Raw genomic sequence first — 23262 nt, 5'->3', positions numbered from 1 at the left:
GCCTGTGTACCGTATTGTCTATTGTCTGTGTTTGACTTGGGATTACGTACAGACATGCAGGGTGTATGCTTTCCTTGTGTGTTTGTGTCAGTGAGCGCGCCTATTCTGTGAGTGAGTAATGACACAGGAATGTACTGTATAATGTTCTTCAGCGCAACCTTTTTCTGCATTACTCCACACCTGGGGGCCCCATGGGAGATGGAGTTCTTTTATTGTCAAAGACTCTACAGACAGACAAACATGGTAACAATCAAGTCAGATAGAAGCAAAAAGAAGATATATTTCATTGCATTGTCGTTGGGACAGCCATGGTAAATATATAGGGTTGGCCAATGATTGACATGGCCAATATCAGTCCTGAATGGCACCGATTTTACAAGCCGATGCTCTGTGTGTTTGACTTCAAACATTGGCATGCCAGCCAACTTCTCCATGGTAACCATACACGCTGGTATGCACAGCACTGCAGGAGACATGGGCCACAGTCTCTGAGGCCGATGCCTGATTGTTAAAGAAAAGTAACAATGATGGGACATTTTATAGGTTTTACAAGCAGGATTAATTTGTGAGTCACATAATGTAACAGAGCAGCAAGTGTAGCAAAATAAGCTTTGGAGGGAGCGATGGATTGCTGTCTGTGAGAGGTCTGTTGCTCTGTGTCATTGTCCACCAATACTTGCTTTCCCACGAGTCTCACCAAGAGAATAGCAGAAACGAATACCGTAGTCTCTGTACGATTATTTCATTCTGTGTCTCTGCTTTATTTTAGATAGTTTTATATAAATAGCAATGTTCATGGAGGTGATACAACATATGTTTTAGCAGTTGGCCAGTAAAGGAAATGGATTGCAATAGTGTCTGTGTGAATCTTGTATTCAGTAGTATAATTCGTTTTTTCCCAGAGCTAGACCTTCTCGATGATGGTGGTGCGTGCCTGTGTGGGAAGTGTGTAGAACAAAGTAGTTGTGAAGGGAACCACCTTTTTTCTTTCATCAGAGATTAAATTGGGTCAGTCTAATTTTAGGAATTCTAATCTTCTCCTTCTTTTCCGTTTTTTTAAATCGACTAATCTAATGAATTGGATTTTGTCTTTTGGATTTCTTTTGATGTCTGAGAAAACTTCCCTGTGATTCTGTCTCTGAGAACTCTTCACCCTGAAGATGATGTCTTTTATTTTGGTTAACGGCAAAGTTGGAGCATGAGCTAAAGTGATGGAGTGTGCTTTTTCAAAGTGAAACATCAGCATTTTTCCCCATATCCAAGGTTATCATTCCTCTATAGCCACTTATTGAACACAAGAAGTTACAGCTTGTTAGAAACATAAACGCCAGGAAGATAACAGTGTAAACGGGGGAAATAATTTCTCATTGCTCAGAGCAAGTTAACTGTTGTGACAAGTCCACAACATTCCAACAGAAATCCGTTGATTTGCGCTGCTTTGACTTTATTTTAATGCAATCAATTGAGGGAAATCAACCCTTTATGAGCAGCTACGGAATTCTACTGAAGGTGAAAAAGATCTTAGTTCTTGTGACTGATTAGTTACAGTGCTTGCCCATTGATTGTCCCTGTAGCTCAAGGTGACTATATTAATTATGGAGGAATAGACCATGACGCAAAACAGAGACAACGTAGCATGATTTCCCAAAATGTACATGCAGCAACATAGAATGCAATCATTTATTGAAAACAAATAATCATTCTTCTGCCAAGCAATATAGTTACTCAAGACAGCAAAATTGTTGCCAAGCAACACAGGCTAGCGAACTTGGTGATTTGCAGCACATTCACCCTAAAAATGAATTGTTATGTGGTCACATGTATGTTTATAGAGTATGGCTTCGAACCAATCAGAACCAAGGATCAGTACTATAAGTTTTAATATGTTTAATAGGAGTTGAACTAAAAGTAGTATGACTGCAAGGGTAGGCTGTGGTGTGTGTGTGAGTGTGCCTGTGTTGGGTGTGGTTGGGGGGATTTATGTTCTGACAACAGCCAACATCAATTCGACTTCAGCCAACATCACATCGACTACAGACCAAAAGAGAAAACAAAATGGCTACCATGTCTGTGTAAGATTGTAAACAGATGATTTGTTACGTTCTTCACAGCGGAAAGGATTAGGTTGTTTAACATCAGTTGACCAAGTTATGTTTGAACTGCAAGAGTAGAAGCAGAGATGCATTCTGTAAAGCCTGCCCCACACCACGCAGGGAGATGGCATCATGGCAAGAAAGATGTATTCCCACTACTGAGGTCTACAGTGTTTGAATTATGTGTAAGCGAAACCTCTGAGAGGACACACACACACACACACACACACACACACACACACACACACACACACACACACACACACACACACACACACACACACACACACACACACACACACACACACACACACACACACAGAGCAGTATAATTGCCTTATTTTTTACTGTGTGGTTGAACCTCTTTAAGACCCAGCCAGCCCCATAGCGTTGGAGAGTTCCATGGACCTGGTTCTCATTTAGACAGTGGATCAGACATAAACACACACACACACACACACACACACACACACTCACACGCACACGCACACGCACACGCACACGCGCACGCACATGCACACACAAACTTGAACACACAAACACAGTCAAAAACCACACACCATCACTCACACACACAGACACACATGATTCCTACTCTGGCAGTTGTTGGGGGAAATCCTTGGAGCAGCTCGTCAGTCCCGTCTCCTCCCCATGTTCGCATCCACATAAATCTACACCGCAAACAAAACATTCTGTCGCCTTTTCAGACTTTCAGGCAGGCGGGCGCATCTGCCGGCTTTCACTCGCAGACTGTGTGCATGTGTGTTTTTGTGTATATTTGAGTGTGCAAGCGCCGATTATTGACCCCTTACATCCTCCCTTTTCTCGCTCCTTCACATTGGGTCATGAGTCAGACGAGCAGACCGTTGCAGCAACAAGCACAAGGAAAAACGTGTGTGTGTGTGTGTGTTGGTCGCTACACTTATGAGGACCAACCCCTGACTTGTGCGTAGACCAGGGTGCATAGTGCAGACATCGGATGGTCGGCGTACGTCGTTGGGTCTGTGCTGATGGTTTTGCGGTGGTGTATGAACAGGAGTTTCAAAGTGCAACACAAGTCATGAGGGTGACCTACATACCAGCGGGTCGGCGGGGACAGATGTTCTGTTCTAAGAGTTTTATTGCCCCGTGGGCCTGCACGTCTGTGTGGGGGTTGCTGCTCTTTATTGCGCCCTCTGATGACACAAGGATGGAGAATGGGTTGCGAGGATGAATGGGAGAGACCGGGACGAGTGAAATCAGCAGAAGGGTGGGCTTCAAAATGAAAACAAACAAAAGCTGGAAGACATAAGCACCAGCCGACTTCGAGACAAAGTGTCACATGTCGCTAGGGAGAGGGCTTGCCCGACAGTCCTTCCAAACCCCCCCCCCCCAAAAAAAAAACACCCCCCACATCCTATACGTGTGATACATGGTGTGAATCGGATTGGGATTTCAAGCTGTACTAAGAAATGTGAAATGACACAATTTGTTATCTCCCAAAACCATCAACAGCAAGCGGTAACTTGCTGTTGATGGTTAAAATAAACATGACCATGGATGGTGGTATTCTGGACACGTAAACTATGCACTGTTGCTTCACCCTAAAGTAAACCTTGGAAACTGGAGCTCAAATATAGTTGTAAACTTCTCTCTTTCAAGCTGAAACACAATCAGATAACCATGTCGACTCTGCAGTGGCGTGTTCCTTCGTAGGTGTGTTAGTACAGTGAAGTGTCTTCATGTGATGTATAGCATACCTAATGCCTTGGATTGACTGGGTGTAAATATAGGCCTGTGGGCTATTCCGCCCCCAGGCTGCTGTCAGCTCTATGTCAACATGCTATTTAGAGCATTTGACGCTCTTGGGGAATTGGTGAAGGCCAATGTCCATCAAAAATACCTTCATTCTTACAGTGGACAAGTCATTGCATGCTGGAGTGTGAACAAATACTGCATGGCAAATATTGGTGCTGTGGATGCCCATAAGCTGTCCGTAAACACAAGGCTTCCTTCCTCCGAAAGCTTGAATACACTTCAGCTCTTTCCAGCTCTGCCCTCTTTCTTTGAGTAGCTTTCACGTTTCATCAGGGACTCTTATTCTAACAGTCATGACAATATCGTAATCCACATCAAAGTCATGTGGCTCCAAATTGAACTCTGCAAGTCCTACTTATTCAAGACCCTCAGGAACTTATTTTATTCTCTCGTTTCTATTTTGGTTCTCCTCCCAAAGGTGAAAGGAGAACCACAGCTTCTACAGAAGCACATAAAGCTGCTTCTTTCATTCCCGTCCCGACTCGTGCCGTGCACACTCCCCGACCTCGCTCGGCCAGACGGGAATGCCATCCATCAGCCAGGAGATCAGCCAATCGATGGGCCATCGGTGTCTTCATTACCCACCCGGAGGCATCGTTAACTAGGCTGGTTGAGGGGAAGGAAGACTGCAGCGAGAGGGGCAACAGGAAAAGAGATGTTCGTGGTGGGATTTGCCCTCACAAACAATTTGTTCAAAACTTTTGGGACAAAATCTTGAGAATAAATTTGTGATTAATGTGTTCACACGAGTTTTGCTTGGTTTGGGTCCAAACGTTTTGACATGGATCTGCATTTGGAACTGGCTTATTGAACAGACCCAGTGATTTGAGATAAAACAGCTGTAATCCGCTGAGAAGGCCTCATCATCACGAGATCTCACAAATGCTAAATAATTTGGTACAGAGTAGACTCAGATATCGTCTATCACAGGCTGAACATCGAAACGAACAACATTGCGCTTGAAGTGGTGTTTAGCTTTCCACCATTTCACAATCCCCTGAAAGCAACGGAAATAAAAAATAATGTGTTTTTCCCAACCAATGCAACGTTGATAATGTTTAAAACAGCATTTCACATTTCAGATCACACACACACACACACACAAATGTGCACACACACGTGCACACGGGCATAATACATATCAAATCATCCAATTACATGACTCATAATTAATAGGCTAAAGATCTATTTTCTTATCTGTAGAGCAAGTGTTGGAAAATTGTTCGGGGAAGAAGGAGCAATCCTTCTTCCCCGAGCAAAAGCTAAATGAACATAAGCTAAATGGACAGATCCGATGTGCTTAAATCTCCAGGCCCCAACCCCATGTACACAGGCTCTCTATCCCATGACTATGTCTCTTTCTCTCACTCTCTCTCTCTCTCGCTCTCGCTCTCTCTGTCTGTTTTTGTAACTGTTGGTCACTATCATGCTCTCTCTCTCTCATCATGAGAGAGTTAGGAGTCTATGTTCATCAAAGTTCTCTCTCTCTCTCTCTTCTTTCATACATGGAGTGCTCGCTGGCTGAGAAGTTCAGTGGTTTATTGTTGTGGTTGGCATGGGGCAGGTGGTCTCTTGGCTGTAAATCATATGTGTCTTATGCCTGCATGAGTTTACAACCAGTGGGGCAGAAGCTGTCATTGGAACCTCTCCCCCTTTACCATCTGCTGTCAGACACACACGCGCACACACACACACACACACACACACACACACACACACACACACACACACACACACACACACACACACACACACACACACACACACACACACACACACACACACACACACACACACACACACACACACACACACACACACAATGTCATTCAGGAGTCAACTATCAGCCAAGTACAGCCAGGTATCCTTATTGGTGTCTCTCAGAACTGAATCAGTTTTTACTGTTGAGACCAATTCTAAGCTGATACCGAGTTGATGAAATCTGACTTTGATCTTTGGTTCATAGTTGTGAATCTAGCAAGATGATGGTTCATCTGAAAAAAATTATGAGGATGTGATCAAAGTAAGGGAACCCTAAAGGTACATTTTGAGAAAATAACACAGACTCCTGGTGATTGTTTAGCTGGGATTATCTGTAAAGGCACAATGCAAATGACATTGTAATATCATGGAATTCTTTCAATTTTCTTTATAAATATTTGTGTCACACCCTCTCCCTCTCTCTCCCTCTCGCTCTGTCAGCAGCGCGCCCTAATAAGCTATTTCTTTGTGATTGTGCCAGATGGGCTGGAGGAGCTACAAAGTGTGTGACACGTGTTAGTGTGTGTGTGTGTAACACACACCCTCTCACGTCTGGCTGGATCAGCAAACATTTGCTGTCTGTGTGAAAATAACTGGCGCTTCAGGCTATCTCTCAAGTCGTCCACGTTCGAGGCCTCGGTGTACCGTATAGTTTCCGATGAATATTGCAGTTCTACCTTGTAAGAACATTTTTACATGCGCTCGAACATACGTGCACACACTTGTGAATGATCTCTGCAGTTTGAAGTGGCTTGACCCTACGGTTTGAAATGGGACCTAACAAGCATAGCAACATGATGCGCTCAGACCGTGTTTCTGATCTTGAAGGATGTCTTTGGGCTTCGCAGCGTCCCTGATGACCATCGCTATGCATCACTACGTGGTTACGGATCGCTGCTGCTCTTCATTATCGCCGCTGAATAGGCGCTCTTCAAACACTCATGAAGTCACATCTTGGCCTTGGTATTTCCCCCCAGGCCTGTCTGAGCGGCGGGTTCTGTTTTGATCAGTTGTGATTCATTGAGGTCTGCATGTTATGCGTTAAGTCATTTGTCTTTCGGTCTGCCGGCCCGTCCTGTTCGCTCAGCGTTCCTGTCTTGGACTTTCTGTGTGGTTTCCCCAGTGAGCCAACGTGTTTCTGTGCAGTTGTCTTGTTTGTTTTTTGGTCCGTTGCATGCTGTGCTCCATTTATTTGTGCACGTGTGCGCGTAGTGTGACTAAATAGTCATTCTCAACAATTTTCTGCAGCAGGACAAACTCTCAAAAATTTGAAAAGGCAGGTGCCAGAAAGACTTTTTATGCATTAAAACTTTACACTATTTAGTGTTGGAACAATAATCCCATGCAACACTGGGAGTAAACACACCTTTGCAGAGCTGTACATCATAGCTGTAACTTATGTTTCATTAAAGTCCTGTAGGACCTGTACATCGTGACACCTCACCGCAACTACCACCGCCATTTTGGAAGCATAGGAGCATGGCAATTTTAGTTATTAATATTATATTGATATTAATGTTTTTCTGCTCGTTTGTTTTGTAATTAATTGTGAAATTATTTTACATAATGGAGAGACATTGCTATGTTTGAAACAGACTCGTTTGAGTGTTTCTTATGCGAGATGTGTCAAAGTAAAGTATTCACGTTGACTTTTAAAGCACCACAACTCTACTCTGAGTATGGTAGAGCATAGCCAACAAAAACTTGGATTATTTTGTTGGCTATAAAAGCCCTATTATATGTGGCAGATAGTTAACACATTCTACAGTCCATGCCATTGCCTGTTAATTCAAGAATAAACAGTGGTTTTATGTAGAAGCTTACATTTTCCAACTTCCCTCCCTAAGTTTGCAGTTATTGCAAGCAAGTCCTCCAGATTTCATATTGGCTTTTATTCACCACTCATTTAAATGCCATGTCTTTGATTAGCCAACTGCCTGGTACAATAAGACATTAGCTGGCTATTACATTACATCACTGGCTGGCTACATCCATCCCTCCACCACCCAGTGCTGTTGTACAAATTGTCCTCTAGATTGATGTTTAATCTCTAACTCTGGGAAGATGCGTGCAAATGATGAATTGGCTGAATGGTTTCCAACCGCAAGCGATGAATTCTTGGCATGTAACTTTTTCATCTCCTCAAAGTCAACGAAGGCTGTAACAATCATTTTAGTGACTATACTTATAATGTTTAGTCTATTGGGATTTTTTGAGAATCTCAAGCCATGGATTGGCAATAATTTGTTGTGTGCCTAAAGCAAAGTCTGTGAGCAAATGGCATCATTGATTGGTTGATATTTATTCATTTAGATTTTTCCAACACATGGGCCAACATACAAGCCATTTAGATTTGTTGCGTTGTATCTGCCATATTGTACATATTTCAAATGTAAAACATGTTGCACGACTTAGTAGGTAATGCATGTCTTCCATTTCTAACACATAATCATTGTATGCACTTCCTGATTCTCTTTTGACATTTAATGACCCGACTTAATTAGAACTCTCATTTATTTTCTCTTAAGTTGGATCATTTAGGGTGTACAAACTTCAATAGGAACAAAGTGACAGTCATACCATAATTGTATTTGCCAATTTGACAACGAGAGAACGCAGATAAGAGTGGTTTTAAGCATTTGCATTTTCAGTTAACACTCAAGGCTAGGATTGAGCTAAACGGTTCACTCTACAGTTAGAACACACACACCTTCTGTTTCTCTTAAACTTCATGTGCTCTGAAAAGCAGTTGACATAAAGGCTATCTGGGCATGCACATGGGAATAACACAGCAAGACAACGTCAGAGCCCGTTTCCAAGGATCAAACAGTTATTTTTCTAGTGCTAGATGTTAATCTCACAATTCTAGTCAAATATGTATGTTAACTTGCCAGTTTCCATAGAGACTGAAGATGAAACTGAAGAAAGTTGTCCCGATTTGAAGGATCTTGAATTGAAGTGCAATCCTGTTAGAGGTGGCGTGTTGTTGACAGTACGGTGTGTGTGTTGGTGTGTGTCTCTTTCCTCACCACACACACACACAAGCATACTTACAGATGGAACTCGTTTGAGAAGGAGATTGATCAAAATGTAACAATATCCTGTTTTTCCCCTTTCATTTCCAGAATTATTTTTGGGCTCGGCCATTCATGACGCCGTCATCTTCGCTGTAATTGTGTTCCGCGCAGTGATAGATCTTATTTTCCTTTCTGCCGTCCCACCCACTCACTCGGCCAACAGACAAAAACATATTGCTCGGAGTGTAACAGCTTCCCCGAGTCCCCATCGTTTCCCCATACCCACCACCAGTCCTTAAGAGCTATAATCATTGTCTGTTCTCTCTTTAGTCCAGGTTTCTTTCCTCTATGACCCACCATGATTGTGGTGTGTGTTTGCATGTGCGTGAGTGTGTCGTGAGCTACAAGTCAGGCATCAGACCCATGACAGATCCATTTGGAATAGTCCACACCATCACAGGTTTTGGGACTTTCCATTTTTGGTTTGGATATTCAATTTTCGGAGTACCGTGTAAATGTAAATGCATTTGGCTGGATGTGGGATGAACCCGGACTCTTTTTGTAGTCCGTTTCTGCCTCATTTTAGGCTCTTGGATTCCAGCAAACTGAACAAAAAGAGGTTTGTTGGGATGAAGCCAGCCATACATAAACCATCACCTACCCATGTCGACTTACCCCACCTCGAAGCTCCATTTCACCCTAACCTTTTGGTCTGAGTCCGGTAAAGGCTCCAGTTATGCTGCTAAGTGGAACCATAGTCCTGCTTCTGTTTCTCTTCACAGCACCCTCCCCACTTTCTTTTCCCTTTTTTGCTCTATATTTCAATATGTGCCTCCTCTTATATTTCCTCCATCTCCTTTTCACCCCATATTCACCCCTCTCCATATTTATGTTGCTTATCGGTGAAAAAATTATGGTAGCTCTCTGAAATAACGACCCCCCCATAGGATACTGCAGGGCTGTATATCACAGATGTGCTTTGAACCGACGACACAGAGGACTTGTTCCCACCAAATCGCTACGGTTTTGTTGAAATATATGCAATATTCAAATATTCCGTAGTAGCTACCTAGCGTTTATTTTTTTTGTATTAGTATCCACTTCAGATATTAAGTGAATACAGGCTTCTTTGTTGTCTTTAACCTTACTTTCCACGTCTGTGCACATGACATATGAGAACTAAGCCTACAGCATATTAAAGCTGGATTTCTGGACGATTTTATAGGGTATTTCAAGGTTTAGCCTCGTAGCCGGGGCCTTAAATAACGACCAAAGTCAAGAGACTCAGACAGGGCGGGGTGAACCGGCATACCTTGTGTTGTATTAGGGGGAATTGATACAATGATTAAACACGGGTGACCGAAGTTTTGCATCTTAGAGTGTAGTTCTAGGATGGCTTCCATGCAGTTGAACTGCGACCTAAATTTGTGTTCCTTCGCTCCGTCTCAACACACAACCTCTTTGTGAGCTTTTCCCTTCCTCACGGTACAGTTCTGCTCACCGTTTTTCTTCCTAAATGGGAGGATGGAGTGACATTCCTGAACTTCCTCTACATCCTCTACATGGCCCGAGAGGAAGGAGAAGCCGGGGACGGAATGGGGGACTACTTAGGGAGGTGAAAATGAACTGATTTGAATTAAACCGACAAAATAAATCATATTCCCCCCAAAAATTGTATTTGGGGGGAAATGTTGTTGATTTAAATTGTATATATTCACAGTCTTTTAGACCGAATGTTACAGAACCAAAGACATTCAAGTGCTGTTTAGGTTACTGGGCATCAGATGAGTTCTGAGAGGAGAAAGAGGAGGAGAGAGAGACACATGTTATAGCCCAGAATTTAAATTGAACTTAATAAACCTTTTAAGCTAGTTTATTTAAGTTAAGTTAACTTGTAATTTAATTGTTAGATGGATGGATACTTTATTAATCCCCCGTAGGATATTATTTGTTGTGTAGGGGTTACACCAACGGTGTAACTCTTACAGGACGAGAGAAAAAATAGAATATGCAAGAGAGTCGGGATATCATGAGGAATACCAGATGGGGAGAATGGGAGAGAATGGCTAGAGAGGGAAGGCGCGTGTTGAGAGGGACAGGGGAGGAAACGGGGCTCGTGACTAATGAGATAACAGGAAGACGGTCCCGAAGATCTAGGCCACGTTGAAAAAAAGACTATCAGGAGAACACAGGAAAGGAGACACGTTTCCTTACCCGAAGGACATCTCTCTCCGATTCAGGAAACACTGGGGTGGTAATCGCCTTTCCCCATCCGCAGTCCCGCCCACCAGAGCTGTCTGTCTGCTGCAAACCCACTGTCTGAAGTCTTGACATTGTTCTGGGAAGATTGGCTTACATGTGTTGCGTCTGTTTATTTGTGGGGCCCTACCGAACAGAAAGCTTTGGATTTTTGGGGGTAAGCAGATCGCCCTGAGGCTTAATGATTTGCTTTTATTGCGGTCGGAAACACTGATTGGTCGACAAAGGAAGCCGTATCTAGTTTAACTTGGAATTAAAAAAAGAGAACCCTGCCAATGAAAGCGAACAATCAGGGGAACTGAGGAGAATAAATAACGATTTGGACTGTGTTTTTAGTACGGACTTGTCTGAGCAATGCTTCAGGCTTCCCACAATCCTGTACATGATCACATTCCAGCTGCTGCTCCAGGCTTCCGCCAATACTGCTTCTGTTGCTATAAGTTGTTGAAATAAACTAGGGAACATGCTATCTAGTACTGACCTTCCTGGTCTATCACTGCTCCTAGATGTTGCATGTCTTAGAGAGATAGAGACCCAGCTTGCATTGTGTGAACAGCTTCAACTGAAATTCCTCAAATGTCTGGGCCCAGTTACCTGTTTGTGTGTTGTAATTTATTCTGGTTGGTTCATCTCTTTGTGTTCTATTGAATTTCCTCCGCTTAACCAAGAACAGACAACGCAGCCTTTCGTGCGTCATGTCATGTCTACCCTCAGTGATCACTTGCCCCACGCTCTCACTTGGATGACTTGAGTTAACTCGCTCTATGTTCTCTGTTTTTCTTCAGGTGTTTGTGAGCGAGACTGAAGATGCTCCCCTGAATTAAGGACAGCCCCCTCTCCTCCTCTCCTCCTCCCCCCTCCTTCCTGCTGAACACGGCCCCTCACCCCCCCACCCTCCCCTCCCCCCCCCTGGTCAGTGTGCCCTTCCCCTCATCATGAACCACACACCCAGCCCCCACCACCTGTCAGAGAGCGGTAAGTCGGTCAGCGCAGGGCTCCTGTGCGGCCTGGGCCTGGGGCCCGACCGAGGGGTCCGCTCGCCCGACAGCCTGGCGCACACCCCCAGCCCCACCGGGGGCACGCCCAGCTCCAGCCCGCCGCTGCTGCTGTCCCCGGGCTTCGGGGGGCTCAGCCTGGGCTCCCTAGGGCCCATGGGGGACCTGGCGGGGGCCGACTGGGAGAGCCGCGAGGAGCTGAGACTGCGGGAGCTGGAGGAGGCGCGAGCGCGGGCCGCCCAGATGGAGAAGACCATGCGCTGGTGGTCGGACTGCACGGCCAACTGGAGGGAGAAGTGGAGCAAGGTGGGGATGTGGATGGAGCAGAGTGTGTGGTGCTCTGGTGGATGTAGCTCGAGTGGATAGAGAGCTGGACCGGTCCGCACACAGGGGGATTTCTTGGCAGTCGTTAAGGGATGGGGCGGCTGAACCGTAATGACTTAAACTAACACACACCCACACACATACGCCCAAATCTACATTTTTTTCCCAACCCAGGCTTCAATAGCGGCGCTCTCCATTACCTAAGACACACACCGTAGCCTGATCCTGTGTTTGGGTTTAAATGGTTGCCAGTTCAGCCCAGTGGTTTTAAGTGTACTTTTCGGTGATGCGTACCTTTTGCACTTTCGGGTGTGTATCGAAATGACTCGTAAGCAGTTTTTCTTGCATTTTTATAGCCTTCTATTATTTTTATTGTTTTTACAGTTTTAAACACTGAGGTACATATTAGTTGAAGTGGTAGTTCAGTTGATTTTATTACACACATGGTAGTGATATACAAAACTGGTGCAGATTCAGGCCTTTCATAGTATCCTGACCGTGTATAAAAAGTAAACCACCACCTCAAACATATTGCTTTTATAAATCACTTACATTCCACCCCAGAGGGCAAAAATCTGGATTGGTTAGCAACTGTGTTGTAGATTTTGCTCTCTGGGGTGGAATGTAAGTGATTTATCAACAGTGTTGCTTCCCTATCAACGTTAGCTTAGCAAAAGCTAACCCCCAGCGTGCTGTGTTGTGGGCAGGTGCGAGCCGAGCGCAACCGGGCCCGTGACGAGGTGCGTCAGCTGCGCCAGCGGCTGGACGCCCTGACTAAGGAGCTGAGCGGCGCGCGGCGCGAACGCCAGGAGCTGGCCACCGACAACGAGGTCCTGCGCCAGGAGGCCCTCCGCCTCCGCGAAGACCCCGTCTCCTCCTCCTCCCCTCTCCCGACTCCTCCTTCTCCTTCGCAACCGCCCGCCGCCTCCTCGCCCGCCTCCTCCTCGCCGTCCCGCGCCCCGGCCCGCGCCGCCTCGTCGTCGCAGCCCTCCTCCCCGGCCGCCCGCTCCTGCTCCTCGTCCGTCTCCGCTCAGAGCCTCGCCGACGGGAAGGAGGGCCCGCCGAGGTCCCCGGAGCCGGAGCCCGTGAGGGACGTGGACGCGGAGAACCTGAGCGCGGCCAAGGTGGGTCCCGCGGTGAAGAGCGGCGCAGGGCGTGGTCGCCGGGACGCTGCGGCTCCTGTAGCTCAAGGGAAGAGCTTCTTGTTAAATAGCTTCCGGGCTAAAGTGTTTGGTTAATGGGGGTTAGCGGTTCACAATGAGGCGGGAGAATGTTCCGAAGCACTGATGGGTTGACGAATGTTCCGAAGCACTGATTGGCTGACGAAGGAAGGCGTATCTCGTTATAAAGAAATAATCAGTTTTGGTATTTTAAAAGAGCTCTCTTCGCAGGAACCTGGCTAAAAATATATAGATAAATGGATTAAATGTATAGTATAGTAAATGTAAAAATATATAAATATGGGTTTTGTGTACCATTAAGATCTTTCTGAAAGAATGAAACACATGTGTGAATGTGAAGTAACACGTAATGTTACCTCATATTCACTGTGAACTTAAGAAACTACATGAACACATGCATTTTGGATGGTATCTCCAGGCACTGTTGAAAGCAGGCCAAGGGACAACCCAAAGGACTGAATTCATTGTGTGTGTGTGTTTGTGTAGTGAGCGGCAATGCATGCTTTGTGTATTTTCACACCTTTCTATCTATCTACACACTCACACAGCCTCTGGTTCAGTTGGCACCTGGCAAGTGCCAGAAATAGAATTCCCCATGTCCCCCTCTCTCTCACACACACACACACACACACACACACACACACACACACACACACACACACACACACACACACACACACACACACACACACACACACACACACACACACACACACACACAATGTACCCCTAGGGGAGCTGAGATGCAGTGGTACTTAGTCTCTATCAAGCTGTTTTTGCCAGACCTACTAACAGAGAAACAAGGATACTACACCCCTGTTCTCCAGCAGTCAGAATAACTACCTTTTGTGCTTCGGTAACTTTCCCCCATGTGCAGTGTGGGGAGGATGGATTCATTAGGTGAAGAATGTATAGAAGACAGGGTAGTCGAGTGGTCGTTATCCAAAACTAATGTTCTGGTTTCAATCCCCAAAAGTCTGCAGTCTACCTATAGGGCACCCCTACCTGCTTGTTAATGGTATGAATGTCACGTTTTAAAACGGAGTGGCTTCATTGTAAGTCGGACAACAGCCTCTGCTAAACGAATAGTAAATCGATGGCCAACTGCCAGTGTCTGTTTCATGAACCCAGTTCTCCAACAGCAGATGAAGCCTTCCTCAGGACTGTGGGAGAAGTATTACTGCACGCAGAACTAATACACAGATTGTTTAATAAATCGCTGATCTCGTCTCTTCTCGTAAAACATCCCCCGTGCGGTTCATCATGGTGCCTGGCTGACAGCACCGCAACCTATAGGATTAAAGTTCTGTCAAACTGGCATAAATCTCGTTGAAATCCAATTTTTGGTCGAAACAGGATTCATAACAGGGCCTAACGCGGTGCCGTAGACGTAAATCTGTCGACTGAAACGCCCCGAACACTAGCTCAGGAGAATATGTCTGAGATGTGTTTGTTAGCATGTGAGCACTGCTAAGAGCTAGCGTGGTAAAACCTGAACGTTTCCGGAGGAAAGACATGGCGAAGACACCGACCTGCATGCCCACTGTATTACTATTGCATCGCGTCGTCCTGTTGGCACAGCAACAATAGCAATGCTATATGTTGTTCTGGATATAATAAGCTCCTAGACATGCAGACAAGTAGACATGCACCATGGTGAATAGGATTCGATACACTTTATCAATCCCTTGAAGGGGGATTGAGACCACAAGCTTGAGACAGTAGTGAGGGAGGACAGAAACATGTGTCTGAGAGCTGGTGTACTGCTGGACTCTTGGGATACGGGATGGTGTATGTTCTGCCACGCCTAGCTGGTGCTGGGAGAGGTTCACTTCCTGGCCAACAAACGTGACGTAACACACACATGAACAAAGCTTTGAGAAAAGCGTGAATACACTGGCATTACCGCGTAGCAGACCACAACAGTCAACCAGGGACGTGCAAGCGGGCCAGAACACCGTTTGCTTTTGTTTGGGGCGTATATATCACGGTAATGCCCAACATCTGTTCCATCAGCCTTTCCTATTGTCCCTGGAACGGTACAAAAAAAAGATACATATCGTATTTGCTTCTAACTAAGCCCAGATTTTCATTGGGCTGGGCAAACATTTGCTCTTGATTTTGGAAATAAAGCCTCTTACCTCCTTAAGACAATGACAGACAACCCAGCCAGACTGTTCTCTCAACCCTTTGAGTGTGAGCTACGATAAGGCTAGTCGGATGTAGTCTGTAGTGTGTGTTTTAAAACCCGAGCACAATAACCCAAGCAGCTCTCGTAAACACACAAAGCAGGCGCATGAATGCAAGAGTGTGCAAAGTGGACGCGCACACACGCACAAACACACAAATAAACAGTCCTTAAAATAATATGTTAACCTCATAATGAGTATGTTGCTGCAAAATGCCTTGAAATACAGAGCAGCTTCACTGCCCATCACTCTTGACCTTCATGCAGCCCCGGCCTGGTTTCCTTGGTAACGCACCCGCAAGCACACACACACACACACGCACACACACACACACACACACACACACACACACACACACACACACACACACACACACACACACACACACACACACACTTGCGTACACACTCACATACTCACACACACTCACATACACACACACATACACCCACACACCCACACACACACACACACACACACACACACACACACACACACACACACACACACACACACACACACACACACACACACACACACAGAAAGAATGGACTGTTTGAAGTTCCCCCTGATTTTTCATTTGTAATAGCCGGGGAGGTCTCTGAAGGAATGCCAAATTACGGCCGTTTCCTGTCTCCCTCCATTTTTCTGTCATGCTCACACAAGTAGAGACACATGTGGCCAGCTGAGCCATGTGTGGGACTCACACTCCCTCTGCTGGCCGTTAGTGGTGACTGCTAAATATTGTACAGTGCTTACTTTGACTGTTTTGATTGAACGTGAACTATGCCTGTTTTGATATGGTTGTCAACTATGCATATGACCTTATGGGATATCCTACACTGACCAAGAACCTATCCCATGCATGCTTGAAATGTTGCAAAATGGAGGTACCTAGTTAATGAATAGGGTCTGCCTAACGAATTGGGCCTTTCGTACGCTGCTGTATTAACTATATTTGACCCGGATGTAGGGAGCATGGTCGCAGTTGAGCCACAGTCATGGATTCTGTGAAAATGACATTTTGGCATGAATTTTAACATTGGATTAAAATACACAATAACCCTCCCCTTTATTTCGTACCCCTCCTCCTCCTCTTGTAGGACCTTGAACTATTGGAGTCGTCGTCGGAGTCCCGGGACCACCCACGCTCCTCCTCCTCATCTTCCACGTCGACCCCAGTCGCGTTGGCAGCGGGGGGGCCGGCGGTACGCCAGGACCGCAGCAGGCAGCAGCTGTGGGAGGAGATCTCCTGCGCAGAGGAGGACACCGGAAAGCTGACCGCTCTGCAGCTACGCCTGGACGAATCCCAGAAGGTCCTGGTGAAGGAGAGAGAGTAAGGAGACGGAGTGCCCGTGTCAGTTTATTGCGTTGTGAGAGAGACAGACGGAAAGGTGGTGATTGAAGTGGAAGGCCGGGGAAGCGATATGATGACTGACACTTAGGTATTTAAGGTTCACAATAAATCAATCCAAGGAGCATCTGCTCTGACACGCATCTGACTCAAGAGCGACCTCTTTGGTCACAGAAGGCTACTACAAGATGATGTGAAAGGTCATTCATATATTCCCTGTAGAAAATGCACTCTTGGCAAGCATCTGTGGGCACCCACACGGAAACTGTCAGCAATAAATCTATTCCATCACCGTCATCGAGCCAAACGTTTTGAGACACCCAGAGGTTTTTAACCACGCTAATGCTAATGCTGCCCGCTCTCCCAGGGATAAGCTGACTGTGAGCAAGAGCATCCAGCGGCTGGAGGGAGAGCTGAGCCAGTGGAAGCTGAAGTACGAGGAGCTGAACAAGAGCAAGCAGGAGGCCCAGAAACAGGTGAGACTCAGGCCCATTTTCTCAATGGTTATTCCTGATATTACATGTCTTTTATTAATCCCGGATGGGATGTACAGGTATCAAGTCAAAAAGTACAGAACAGCGTTAATTAACTCATGGTGAATAAAGAGACGGATTTTATCCATTTTTATCTTATTTTTATATGCTTTCTTTTGTACAAAGAATATATTTTGGTCAGAGTCATATATCACCTATACCGACGATATGTTAAACGTAGATATTACAGTCCACAATATTGATTTTCAATGTGATCTGCATGCAGCTCTTTCAAGGCTGTTTGACTTTTGGAATATGGTGCATTCTGTAGGTCAAGTAAGAAAGAAAGTTAGACTTTTTCTTGCCGCTTTTCTTTATTTTATTCATTATATTCTGCAAGCAACAACAAACAAACAAAAAAAATGCATTCAATAAATAATGTATTGGAATTTAGCAGTTTCATTAGATTGGATGCGCTGCAGTTAATGCATTCCAAGTGTGGCTCCTACTGTGGATGGTGTTGTGCTTGTGGGATTCATACTTTATCACAAAACATTCATTATTAATGCCATGTATAACATTATTCATGGGAACTGTTTCGGTTATTCATGTTCCGATAATATAGAGAACCAACAACACTGCCGAATAAATTTGCCTTAACAAGCCTTCCTACATGATCATTAATTCCAATACTCTGCCGAGATTCATTAATCAAATACCCATTTGCTATTTCCAGCATTGTAATCGTTCTTGTTTGTCTATGAGTGTTTGGACTATGACCTCAAACATAACAATCTACTCTAGGAAAGAACGTTGTTTCCAACGGTACTAGAACTGAAAATAGTGCAGTTCCTGCCACCACCTCTAGATGGGGCCATCGCTATCTTTGGAAACAAGACACAAGCCAAGAGATCATTTATAAAGGTGTGAGAGGGCCTGCTGACATTCCCCATCATTTCTTGTCTGAACATTCCCAAGGGCCTTTACAATTGGCTGTATATCATTTGCTGTGCATCAACCTGCAGTATTCGAGCAATGGCAGCCAGACACACATTTCTCCAGCTGTGTCGTGCTGTTCAGAAGATTAGTTTGTGTCCAGGCACGGCCAAGATAAACAGAGTTTAGTGTACGGCAAAGAAATCAAGATGTCACAGAAGATACATATTCATTTTCGGGCTTGGTCGGCCATTAAACTTCATGTGGAGGGTTGCCATACAAACGTCACAGGCTCAGTGGCTAAACAAGCCGCGAGGGACGGTGTGTGTGTGTGTGTGTGTGTGTGTGTGTGTGTGTGTGTGTGTGCGTGTGGGGGGGAGGCGGGGGGCTTGTTCGCTGTGTTTTTAGGTTGCACGCAATGTCTGGAAAAAGGGTCGAAAGGCTGAGTAGGGTAAGCCACCAAAAAACAACCTTCTCTGATCTCTCACGTCGCAGTAGCCCTAGATAGAGAAAACAGCAGCCACCATGACAAGCATTTAAGAAGAGGCCATCTGGAGCAGATTCTCTCGTCTACGACGTTCTCGAATTTGCATAACAAATCATGTCCAAATAGGTTTTACAGATGTCTAAGTTCCCATTAGCAGCGCCCGCGCCCCAGTTAAAGGACCTAAATGAAGTTGTAATTGCTTGAGAAAACAGAGGCGCTGAAGGAAAAACTTTGATAACGAGCTGTGTGTTTTTAGCCCAGTTGTTGTTTTTGCACCGTCCACATTTAGGGGGATTATGGTTTGCCATCAACAGATGCCTTAACAGGAGGCTCAACATTTAAAATATGACTACTTTAATTATCGGATGGATCGTGTTGTTATGGTGCCGAGCTGCTGGGTAGTGCTTGACTGACACCTGTCATACTGTGGGCGAGTGCTTTGTGTACTGGCTTTCCTTGCTTGTCTGTCATGGGTGACCCCGCCCCCTCTCCTCTCTATCCACCTCCTACGTTTGCTCTGGCACTAGTGACAGACCATCTCATTCCATCTTTCCTTGTTTTTGATTAAACCTGCCACACGTGTCTTTGTACGAAGAGTCAGCAGACAGCCCGATTTCTGAGATGTGTGTTGTCCTTGCCCACCCACCTGTTTGTGAAGCAGGGTTTCATCCTGGCGGTAGGCCAAGAGCATCGCTGGAAACCAATCTTGATCTCCATTGATCTGTTGCTAACCCCAAAATGTTTTCTGTATTCTTCTAAGCGTTTCCCGGAATTAATCTGGGCTTTTTCCTCTTGGAAGTGTTTTGCAATGGCTGTATTTTCAGTGGAATGTGCCATTGTCGGCTCCACTTCAAGCAATTAATGTAAGCCATTGTGTAAGTGTTTCTGCGGTTTACCTTTCCCACAAGGGAGTATATCTGGCCAGGCACTCTGTCGCTTACAGCCCAGCCACTTAATGTTCAGTGCCGCCGAGAGCAGCAGAGACACAACATAGCCGTGGGACCGTAACAAGTCACAATTAATTCCGGCGCGCAAACACATTTTTCCACGTTTATTGGTGTTCTTTGTAATCAGGAATTCTTTATTGCCAAGATAAACCAGTGATTCGAGGAGAATACAACAGTAGGAAATACAAAAGTAAAGTAAAATAAAAAACAGGGACACTGTAAAGGCAAGTTATTCACTCGGTGGAGAGAATAAGTGTGTCTAATTTGTTCTCATGTGACCTGTAGACAGTGGTTACTCGCTCACATTAATAAGCTGAACTGCCTCTGCGCGATGCCTCTATTTTAGAATTTTCTCGCAAATTACTTTTCCATCCAAAAAGTATTTCTTTGCTTTTTCTCCACGCTCGCCGACGGCTGTTTGGTTGTCTGGCAACCGTCCGGCTTTGTATAAATTAGCTTCTGCCTCACTTTGATCTCTCTCCCTGACTGCCACTTAGAATTCAATGACACCACATTGATTAGCTAAATAAAGGCTGCCGCCCCCATGGGTCCAACATGCCGACTGCTCAGGTCTCCGGACGGACGCCTTGTCTGTAAAAGTCAGGCATCCCCCACGGGCAACAACCCCATTGTGACTGACCCATTGTTATTCTCTCTGCAAAGTGTGGGATGAGACGAGTGGCAACAAGCATGGCCACTTCAATTGGATGCAAGCGAGTCCATGCATGCGCCTAGCCTTGTGAATCTATATTTATATTAGGGGCCCACAAAAAAGTAGCCTTTTCCTCTTTCTTTCCTGAGAACTGTGTGTCTTTGGTACACATTGTAGAAGAACTCGCTGGGATTCAAGGTCAATGTCATTTGCGTCAGTACAGAGCGTTCCAGGGTCTGATTTCACAAAGTGTATAGTACTCAAACACAAAAAGGGTTTCAGGGAGTAGAACTTGAGATTGGGGTGGTATTATGGCATTATGCATGGCAATAAACATAAAAATGGCCTCGTCAAATATTTTCCAGCTGACTGCATGGCTGGTATATGAGGAAAGGGGTTTGAAAGTCATCTTTTGAAGGGATGGCACTTCAAAGGGGAGTAGGGCTTCTGAACAACAGGTGGTTTTAAAAAAAGCTGATCAGAAATACATCACCACACTCTCCTCAGATTTTGCCCTCTACGTCTTTCACACAGAACTTCACGGATTCACACACTCACACCATGAAGAGTGGAGCTATTTTCTTTTTTTCCTTTTATCCCTGGTTCTGTTGCTTGCTCAATGCTTTTGTTTTTCACAGATGTACCTTCAGAGATAAGAGCCAGTAATACCAAATATCCAGGACTTGAAAGCCCTGGGGTAGTAGACACACATGCGCACACACATACACATATGCTCACACACCCGCACACACACACGTAAATCATTGGCGGACACAAATAACGTTTTAGTCTCTTGTGAAGATCTCGTAGGGACACAAGAACACACACACACACCGCAGTCATTAATGGACAAACAAGCATGTTTTAGTCATTAGTATGGATCTTGTAAATGTTGTGTTGGCATTGTTCCACCACATTGGGGCAGTGATTGGATGAAGAAAGAGAGAGTGAGAGGGAGATAGAGAGAGAGAGGTTGAGATGGGATCAACAGTGGGAACCTTAGAGGTCAGTGTCTTGAAGATGGAACAGGTTTAATGAAGGTCAGCCAGATGGGAGGAGGAGAATGGACAGAAAGAAAGAGATGGGAGGAGAGGTAGGTGGGATAGTTTGCGGTATCTTTTGATGTGAAAGGGGCCAGCGAAACTGCTCCCGTTGCCATTTATATCAGGAACAAATGTATTTATAGTTCACATTAAGAGATGAGAATATAGAACTCTGGATCTTTTAAATCAAATTGTACAATGCGGCAAAATTGGATTGCTTTTCAGTCGTCCCACCTTGTGATGCAGACATCCTATGCATTTATTTGAACTAAATGGATTTGGGACACACAAGCAGCACCTCCTCCATATAAGACCTGATTTCTGGGTGTACTTATTGTGAGTTTTTGCCCCCTCTCTCCTTCCTCCCCTCACAATCCAACACAAACCCAACCCAACTACCACCACTACACAAACCATCCACCGCCCCAACCACCACCACATCTACACCCAACCAACCACCACCCCATCCCCAAACGAACTCAACCACACCCAACCACCACCCCCAACCACCACCACCACCCCCAACCAAACCCAACCACCCCCAACCCCAACCCCACCCCACCACCTCTGCAGCTGAACCTGCTGAAGGAGCTCCACCAGGACGAACTGGGCCGAATCTCAGAGGACCTGGAGGATGAGCTGGGGGCGCGCACCAGCATGGACAAGAAGCTGGCTGATCTGAGGGCTGAGGTGAGACGCCGACAGCCCTCAGCTGATCGCCGATAGAAACTTCACTATTAACCCGGGCAAAGTATGACAAGAGGTGCACTGCAAAAAGGGGGGGGGGGCGGGGATTTGTCAATCTTGACAGTGAAATGATTTTGAAATGCCGGCCATTATTTGACGCGCTAAGCGCCGTGCACTTTCTCTGACCCATTCCGCTCGCGAGCTAAACGGGAACCACGGTGTCAGCAGTTCTGCATGAGGTGGTTCTCACTTTCACTCTTTTGACACCCCCCCCCCCCAATTCCACTGCATTTATCATCCAATCACCCACATCTACCTCACCCCATCGCACGCGCACGCACACACACGCACACCCACACACCCACACACACACACACACACACACGCACACGCACACACGCACGCACGCACGCACGCACGCACACACACACACGCACACCCATACACCCATCCCCTCAAACATACACCCAATCAAACACACCCAACACACCCACCCACCTCTGAACATCTACCTGACTCTACTACACACATTCACCCGACCCAACTCCACACACACCCAACACACCCACCCACCTCTGATCATTCACCTACCACACCCAACACACCCACCCACCTCTGATCATTCACCTACCACACACACACCCACCCACCTCTGAACACTCACCTACCACACACACACCCACCCACCTCTGAACACTTACCTACCACACACACACCCACCCACCTCTGATCATTCGCCTACCACACACACACCCACCCACCTCTGAACATTCACCTACGACACACACACCCACCCACCTCTGAACATTCACCTACGACACACACACCCACCCACCTCTGAACATTCACCTACGACACACACACCCACCCACCTCTGAACATTCACCTACCACACACACACCCACCCACCTCTGAACATTCACCTACGACACACACACCCACCCACCTCTGAACATTCACCTACCACACACACACCCACCCACCTCTGAACATTCACCTACCACACACACACCCACCCACCTCTGATCATTCACCTACCACACACACACCCACCCACCTCTGAACAT

At 45.8% G+C, this 23262-nt stretch overlaps 1 protein-coding gene across 2 annotated transcripts in view; it reads left to right on the top strand.

Moving 5' to 3' along the window:
* Positions 1-23262, top strand: part of ccdc102a (coiled-coil domain containing 102A) — a 43699-nt gene that overhangs the window by 6860 nt on the left and 13577 nt on the right. For both annotated transcript variants that reach the window (XM_079737291.1, XM_079737292.1), the window contains exons 2-6: positions 11713-12228; positions 12954-13370; positions 16720-16952; positions 17338-17446; positions 22082-22198. In XM_079737291.1, coding sequence (XP_079593417.1) covers positions 11863-12228; positions 12954-13370; positions 16720-16952; positions 17338-17446; positions 22082-22198 — 1242 coding nt within the window. In that variant the 5' untranslated portion in view covers positions 11713-11862. The remainder of the gene's footprint in view (positions 1-11712; positions 12229-12953; positions 13371-16719; positions 16953-17337; positions 17447-22081; positions 22199-23262) is intronic.

The sequence above is a fragment of the Pollachius pollachius genome, assembly GCF_949987615.1.
Source record: "Pollachius pollachius genome assembly, chromosome: 5".
Lineage (NCBI taxonomy): Eukaryota > Metazoa > Chordata > Actinopteri > Gadiformes > Gadidae > Pollachius > Pollachius pollachius.
This window is presented reverse-complemented; position numbering and strand designations above follow the sequence as displayed.